Below are 8,528 nucleotides of genomic sequence, written 5' to 3'. Positions count from 1 at the left end.
AGTCGGAGAGAAACTAGAGAAAAAGCCGTTGGCCGAGCTCTCCATTTGCGAATCGAACTCCGCATCACCGCCATAACTCCCGAAGAGAAGAAGACTCGGGTCGCGTCGAGTGTCGCCAGTCCACTCTCGTGCGAAGCAGATCTCCGCTCTCCGTCCCCATTATCTGCGAGCGTCGCCAATCGAAGAAGAAGAAGAAGAAGAAGTCGAGGAGAAGGAAGAAGATCGACGATGATCGGGATAGCGAACGGTGAAGACTCGTACAAGCTCCTGAAGCTCCTGCAGCAGGATTCTCGCCCTCTCCGCGAGATCCTCGCCGACTTCGACTCCGCTTTCCCTCGCTCCCTCCGCTTCCCTCTCTGCACCTCTCTCTATCTCATTCTGGAGGTAACTCTTTCTCTTCTTCCCTCCGCCCCGTTTTACGGAGTTGGAAGGGTCGCTCTTTTGTCGGGAATTTCGCTAGTCTTTGCGCGTTTGTTTGGTGGTGTAGCCTTTTGGTCCGGCGTGTGGATTTGGGCCGTTTCGGTCGGTGCGCCCGTAGAGTTTGTCCTTAAGCTCTTCCGATAATGGTATTCCGTGGCTAGGGTTTTTTGGGGGGCTTTGTTCTTCGGCTGCAGACGATTCTGGCAAAATTTCGCCTTTTATGCATGTGATACGGAGTGGTGCCGGAGACAATTGGCAACGAACTATTTGTTGGCTTGGAATTGTTGATCGGAAACTCTGGTATCCTGTTCTGTATCGTGAATAGGAGATGGCTTACAGTGACAAATGAAGAGATTGCTCGCTTATTCAATCTTCATTCTTTTGGTCGGATTCCTATGTAATTAAGTGAAGTGTGAAAAGGCCTTCGATTCAATTTTCAGCTGGCGAATGCTGTTATCTTCATCTCAATTGGAATCGGACCAGTGCGCAGTATATCTCCCTTCTCTGCCGTCATAAGAAAAGTGAAAATAAACCTGGCAAGACAAAAAAAAATTTCTTCTTTTGAATGGTTTATCCTGGTCCAGCCATATGGATGCTGGATGCAGCTTTAGTGGCCACACAACAGTTCACCGGATGTGAAACAGTAACAGGATGGAAAATTGGATTCACTCTCTCTCTTTAGGAGCAACACAAGACTTGCCCGAGTCTGGAGGACCATATTTTCGTATGTGAAACTAGTGCTTGTAATTAGTTTACAAAACCTGCAAAGTTCTTTTTTCTTCGTCTCCTCTGAAGAATGCCTTTTCCTGCTTGATTAGTTGAAATTGAAAATTGATCGTTATATTTAAGTACTTCATAATTTGAAGTTTTTCTAGACTGGTGATAAATTTGCCTTCCATAGGGGAAATGCATTGAATTGCTCAAAAAGGAGAAAAGCAGCAACTGGACCTTTCATATGGGCAGCTGCAATTTGATATCGTTGATAGACTCTGCCAAAATATTTAGGCTTATATTGTTCGGGTAGCATTGTTTTAGAAGCCGAGACCTCAGTTGACCCTATACAATAGCCAAACTGTGTGTCTATGCTCTCAAGAACACCACAGCTAGAAGAGACTTAATCGATAATTCTTGTTATGGCTGTTAACTTTGGTCTATACTGCAAAAGTGGTACCTTTTGAGTTCTGACCCTATACAATAGCCAAACTGTGTGTCTATCCTCTCAAGAACACCACAGCTAGAAGAGAGACTTAAGCAATAATTCTTGTTATGGCTGTTAACTTTGGTCTATACTGCAAAAGTGGTACCTTTTGAGTTCCTACTGCTCTTATGTTTCTTTTTGCTTACCCACTGATATCCTGTCCTAGCAGGACAAGATCATGCTCTCAACTACCGAACGTTTGGTGGCATTCTCTATTCTGCATCAGACATATGCTTCACACTCTCTTTCTGCAAATCCATTTATACGTTTTCTTGTAAATGTAAGTGCTGCTTCCTATTTTTACTCTGATGCTCCTGTTGCAGGATCTTATTTATTCGTCTGCTTGCTATTTTTCACTCTGATGCTTGTAGGAAATTCTAGGATTATGTCATTTTATTATCGAGTCGCGAATCCTGCAGTATATCTAACCTGGTGACACCATGATAATTGATTGACAATTCCGTAATGCAAAGATGCTTTGCCAAATCTGGTAAACTTGAAGTGGAGACATGTTAAATAAACAATCTACAATGTCTTAGACCTCGGGGCGGGATGGGAGAGAAGTGTTTCCTATGGGTGCTGGTGGCCCATTGTCTTTCGCAGGAAAAAAAGTTGATTTTGTAATATGTCGTTTGAGCATCTGCTGCTATAGTACGTAGTGCAGGTTTGAGCATGTCAATATTTGAAGATAGTGCCAACCTTGTAAAAAATGTATTTTTTTTTTAACTGTTTAGCTTTCATGGTCGAGATAAAATGTCATATTGAATGATCTATACTCGCATTTTCAAGTGTTGGTGGTACAGCCTTGAACAGATTTTTTGGACTTATATCTCTTTCTACAGTGGATTTATCTTTGATGCTTGATCAGTTACCATGTCTCATTTGGAAGTTGATTATGATACTACGAAGGTTCTGTGTAATGAAATCCTGCAATCTCTTGTGTATTATCATGCACAGGCCGCATGTGATGATGGTGCTGAAAAATTTGAGAGGGCATTTGTCGTCCAGTTGTTGGAATCAAGTTCTGGCATTGCCAAAGAGGTGAAAATATCTGTTCGACATTTCAATCTAATAATAAGAACAAAAAATATCCTTGCTGTCTGTTGGGCTAGGTTGCCTAATTTAGTGCAACGGTCATTTGTCAGCCCAATCTATTGTTCTGTTGCTGATTCTGTGAATCTGTGGCCGGGAGAGACATCTGTTATCTGATATACTTCTCTGGTTGTTTATATAAGTCCAATGGATAAAGTCCTTATACAGTTTGTGCAATGATGAAACTCTCAACAGTTTGGGAACTATTTGTTAGGTGTGCGCACCTATAATATTCTCGAAGTACCTGCTTAAAAAAGTTCGTAGTTTTCTATTTTATGTTGTATTAAGTTGGCCTATCTCATTGAAGTTTCTCTCTTAGGGAAAACCTATTTATATAGCAATACTACTTGGATGTTTTATCTGAGAGCGATTAAATCACATACTGAGTTATGCCCATTAATGTTTTAGTCCGTTCATCTTTCATGGTATGTATGAATTTGTGCTGATTGGTGCATTCACGCATTTGCGTTAATATCTGACGGCAATGTCTCTGTTGCAGTTTTTTAATCAGTCAGCTTCAGATTATGTGAAAGGTTTTGATCCCTTGATGCATGTAAGTTGTGTTCTCGCTTTTCATGTATCTTCTTAGTCGAGACATTGATGAGTACGATGGAATGTCCTGCACCTGCTAACAGATCATGTATTCTCTTTCCTATTAATCGTCAGACTTTCCCAGCACTCGATCAGTTGCAGCAGCAGTATTTTGATGGTGCTCATTCTGAATCGTATAACTGCTTATTCAAGGATACAAAAGTGAACAATGTGATGCCAGACCCAGATGTTCCATCTGGATGCGACAAAAATTCACCAGAGTATGTCCCTTTTGTCCGAAGAATTTGTGCAGCATCTTTTGTTTTCGTAAAAGTTTTAGTCACAGTTCTTGAGTTCAGAATTAATTGGATTTCTTTTTAATATAACTTTGTTTGCTTGCCTTTGTCTAATGGCTTGAGCTCATGACCTAGGTTTGATCTGCTACCCGGAACCAAACCAAAGCTTGGGTCTGGAGATAGAGATGAAACAATTGCCGGGTTGCTATCTAATATATCACTAGAAGGATTGGGTCCTCAGTGGATCAGACCTCGGCCTCCAAGGCTTCCAATACAGGATGGGGAGGTAAGACGTGGAGGATATGCTATTATTAATTGGAGGACTATTCATTCATCTGTCAATGCATTTTCAGCTAGTATGGCTAATACCTGACAACAACCACGAGCTTCTTTGGGATTATGGGATGTGTGCCGATACTAGCAGAGGGGCAGCAGTTAGGGATTTAATTGCAAAAGCTGCAAAAGGACCACTTGTGCCTGCACAACAAGAGGTACTTGGTTATCTTTTCAATACTATGTCAAACAAATACTGAGAGACCACATCTTTCCTGCATGGTGATTGACTAGTTTGTACTTACTACTTAGCATGCCTATTTTTCGATTGGATTTTTGTCGTGGGTTGTTTACTGGGATTTTCTTAAATTTTCCTGTTTCTTAGTGAATGAGTGTGGTTCACCAATTCCCAATTTTGAGGGATGAAGTTGAGGGGGTTTCAAGATTCTGGAAAATTGTTTGGTTGAACATTTTTGTATATAAGTCCACCACCTGAAAAAATACGATTGTTTAAAGTGGGATCTATCAAAGTCGCAAGTAATCTTGAACTGTACTATTTTTCCACCTTGTGAATGGATGCTGCTCAGTATTTCTTTCCCATAGATTGTTAAGTGAGGATTTGGGTGTGGAAACTACTTTTTAATGGCCCGTTTGATATTTGGGAAGAAATTACTGTGAATGGTTCAATTTGTCTTCAAGATTCGTGTAAGTACTTTTTATTTGATATCTTCAGTTTTGTGGCTGTTTGAGGGTTTGCTCAGTATGCAGTTACACTTATACCTGAATTGCCCTTTGTATCTGTGCTTCTTGTATAATTGATGACTTAAGGCTCATCTTCTAAATGGCCAGAAAGTAATGATGGAGTTGGCCAATGACCCAAAGCTTGTATATCACTGTGGACTGACACCAATGAAGCTACCAGTATGTGATTTTCTGTGGTTTTGTTTCTTGGCATTAGTGTAAGCAAGAACTTGGATTTTTAGTATCTGGTTTTGTTATCAGGATCTGGTGGAAAATAACCCTCTCATTGCTGTCGAGGTTCTCACCAAGTTGATAAATTCTCCTGAAATTACAGAGTATGTTTAAGCAGCTAGGCTGAATCTGTTCTTTTACTTAGCCAGTGAATGCTTATGGATGTTCCAATTGTCATGCTTAATATGCTTTTGATGTTCAGGTACTTTACAGTACTTGTCACAATGGAAATGAGTCTGCACTCTATGGAAGTTGTGAACCGACTTACACAAGCTGTGAAACTGCCATCCGAATTTTTAAGATTGTACATAAGTAACTGTATAACATCCTGCGAGAACATAAAGGTACTTCATTGGCCTCTCCTCACCTCTCCTTCTCCTCTCCCCTCTCTATTGAGCTAGTTCATTGTTGATGCTGAACTTACTTGTGGAAACATGTCTGTGGATCCGTAGATGAATGTGTGATGATCGGTGGAGTGGTAGTGAAGACGAGGATGGGAGTGTCTAGAAGAACAGGCTATGCATTGCGAGCAGAGTTGTATTAAATAAAGTAATTGAAAGAATTTTTGGGGCAGTGATTTTGGACTCTGGTCAGTGCTGGCGAGAGCATGATATTATCAATCATGGGAAGGTGCATGTGATCGGTAGACCTAGACTAGTCAGTTTAGCTTACTAAATAATCAAGAAATGCTATTCTTGCTGGATAGTTGTGATGTCTCATCAACACTGAAGGGAATTGCGATATGACACTAGGTAGAGTGGTTCAGTTTTACAGAAAAAGCAATGTCATTTAAGTAAATCTCACTAGTTCTTTTTTGATGATATACAGTGTAGTAGTACACTAGTAGGTGTACTGGTGTCTGATAAACATTGTTGACACTAGATAGAATGGTTCTGTTTGTAGATGGAGCAATGCCATTCGTCCTAATCACTAGTTCTTTTAGTGATATACGGTGTAGTAGTACACTGTATGTCTGATACTGTTGATTAGGCTGGTGGAAGCACAGGTGAAGTGGATGTCCAATAGTCTACCTCTGATGTTTTGAAGCCTGTTATACATTTTGTGGTTGGGTGATGAAAACTGTATACTTGCAACACAAAAGATGTTAGTATGTGGCAACGTGCAAGGAGTAAGAAATTTTGGCGCAGTCAGCAATGCGCATGAAGCTCTCTGTCTTGTTTCTTTCTCTGCAAATGCTGATAGCTAAGATAGCAGTTGATTTTAACTACCGTCTTTATAGCTCCTCTCATGTTTTTGGCAGGACAAATACATGCAGAATAGACTCGTTAGACTTGTATGTGTTTTCTTGCAGAGTTTGATAAGGAACAATCACATCGATGGTACGTGTTCACATTTATTCGTTTTCTTCGTGCGTTGGATTGTCCTTTGTTTCTTTTCTGTTGGCTCCTTTGAAGGAGGAATCCTGTGTGTTCTGCGTGGGTTTGCAGAAATTGATATCTGCAGGGATAATGACATACGAATGTTTTTCGGTAATGCGGGTCAAGATTGAGCACTCTGTTTTGCATTTTCTACAATGAACCAAAGTCCTTGTGATGGAACGAGATATGCATGCCATTTGTTTTGGCTATGCCGTCCTGCTATAGTCATGTAGAACGATATTGGTGGGTTGATCTATTTCTTACATGATTTGTTTTTTGCCTTCTTCTGTATGCTAATGATTTTGGGCAGTCAAGGAGATCCTGATTGAAGTCCAAGCCTTCTGCATAAACTTTTCACGGATAAGGGAGGCAGCTGGGCTATTTAGGCTTCTCAAAACCATGGAAGGATAGATTCTCCCTTTGCAATTCTATTTACCCATCAAAATTCTTAGTTTCTTCCAAAAGTTGCATGTTGTAGATAATGATGGTTCATTGCGAGATTTGTAGGAAAAGTTGCATATCTCTCTCTCTCTCTCCCTAGTTGTAATAGCAAAAACGATTATTTGAGGTACTGTGGCACCATTGATTGGTTCAGCCAAACAAAGCCATTCTTGCACTTTGATTGATCACAAATGACGGAGTTTATCATGTTAGCGAAATAGCAGAAGGTGATAATGTTATTGGCCTTGCAGTTGGCGATTTGGAGGGTCGTGATAGTGTTCTTTTGTGTTGAATTATGGAGCATATTGTTATATATAAGGTCGATTCGAGTATGTGCAAAAACACCTACATTTCACTTCATACTTATTATATAACCTGCTTGACTGAACATGTCAACCGGGCGAACCAAATCGCTTTCATTTTATCTCCGTCACCGTTATTGGCACCATTCTATGGGGATCTTGAGCACCTTCGCGCTTCTGTAACCGCCCGCCCTTCCATAACAGTGATCGGGGGAGCGCAACCTTCACGATCAGTATGTTCATTTTTAATGACCGCCCCATAATATGACGTCGACCATCACCCCAACTGCCCTCAATTTCAACGACTCCCATTTTACCGTCTATGTTTTACGATTTTTTTTCCATTTCTTTGTTATAATATATTAACTAGGCTTCGATTGCTTAGATAATTGAGTGGTCTGTGGCTAGAATAAGCAAAATTTAGTTAAAATGAGTTATAGTGCATACCGCAATTTCCGACATAACGTGGTCATGCACCGTCTATTCTCTCCTAATAAAGTAAAAGAAACTGCAACACGGTAGATAACTATGCAATGCCCCAATAACAAACTCCGTTAGCAAAAGAAGTGGCTTTTGTTAGGAAGCGTTCGACGAGGAAATGAGGTGGAAAATACCCATATTCTCAAAATTTCTCCTATTTCTCGTCTCATGAGACTTGTAAATTTTTCCCAATCTTCCATCCAAATTTCCATCCCGTCCATTTTCTATCATTCTCCCATTACAACAATCTTCAAAAACACCAAAAAGTGGAATTATCAACAAAGGAACTCTTCCCACCAAAAACTAAAAAGAAAAAAGAAAAGAAAAGAGAGATTTGTTTACAACTGAATTTTAGTAAAAAAATAAAATAAAAATTCTTGTAATAATACAACTAAAAATTCACAAAAAATAGACAATAATAAATATAAAAAGCCCAGAAAAAGGAAGAGCCCATCTTGCTTCCGAAGAGGAAAATGAGAAAAGGAATGAAGTAGAATCCGGTGAGGTCACACGACCGTCCTCTCTGCTGCTAACAAGCTTTAGGATTCTCATGCATAAACTGGTTTTCTAGAGAGTTCATTGAAAGATCTTTCTCATCGATTGCTCTCGTTCGCAGGGTTTTCTTTGTCGATTTCAATCATCGTAGCCGCCACCGACCAGAATGTCCAGAATGCACTCATCAAAAACAGTTATCCTCCGACTTTTATTCGTCGTCTCGAGCTCCTGTTGCAGTCCCTTTGCTGCAGATAAAGCAGATAAATTCACTCTCCTCTTTCCTGCCCTGATATGGTGAGAGGTGGAAGAACCACGTTCGTGTAGTTCGTGTACATACTATTTAACAAAATGCCTCAAGGCATAAACCAAAAAATAGTTCATGAAGTAGTCATATCTGAAAACATGTTGATATGAATGTTTGTCGCCAGTTGATTTACGTAATAAGTTGATTACACTGGTAATCTTGGTACCGAAACTTGATTATTTGTCAACTAAGTTGTTTAGACAGTCTTTTTACAAAATTATGAATCCTTACGTTCTCGTCCGTTAAGTGTCCGTGCAATGTTTATCTTTTCTTTTATGGTCTTGAAATATAACCTAAACCATTTAACTAAAATAGGCAAATCACACTTCAGAAAAGCAATGTAAA

General features: G+C 39.9%; 1 protein-coding gene across 3 annotated transcripts; it reads left to right on the top strand.

Annotated features, from left to right (window-relative positions):
- Nucleotides 1–6,794, top strand: LOC115755900 (CCR4-NOT transcription complex subunit 11). Of its 3 annotated transcripts, none has more exons than XM_030695488.2 (12): nucleotides 2–384; nucleotides 1,788–1,898; nucleotides 2,576–2,659; nucleotides 3,210–3,263; nucleotides 3,377–3,522; nucleotides 3,673–3,823; nucleotides 3,891–4,028; nucleotides 4,639–4,731; nucleotides 4,813–4,886; nucleotides 4,985–5,126; nucleotides 6,044–6,122; nucleotides 6,472–6,794. In XM_030695488.2, the coding sequence occupies exons 1-12, from the start codon at nucleotides 229–231 to the stop codon at nucleotides 6,570–6,572; spliced, it is 1,329 nt and encodes a 442-aa protein (XP_030551348.1). In that variant the 5' UTR covers nucleotides 2–228; the 3' UTR covers nucleotides 6,573–6,794. The 3 variants fall into 3 exon arrangements, with proteins under 3 accessions (XP_030551350.1, XP_030551348.1, XP_030551349.1); XM_030695489.2 differs by having other exon boundaries at nucleotides 4–384; nucleotides 4,660–4,731; XM_030695490.2 differs by lacking the exon at nucleotides 6,044–6,122 and having other exon boundaries at nucleotides 1–384.
- Nucleotides 6,795–8,528: the final 1,734 nt, after the last annotated feature.

The sequence above is a fragment of the Rhodamnia argentea genome, chromosome 11, assembly GCF_020921035.1.
Source record: "Rhodamnia argentea isolate NSW1041297 chromosome 11, ASM2092103v1, whole genome shotgun sequence".
NCBI lineage: Eukaryota > Viridiplantae > Streptophyta > Magnoliopsida > Myrtales > Myrtaceae > Rhodamnia > Rhodamnia argentea.
Note: the sequence above shows the minus strand (reverse complement) of the source record. Positions and strands in the feature narration are given on the sequence as shown.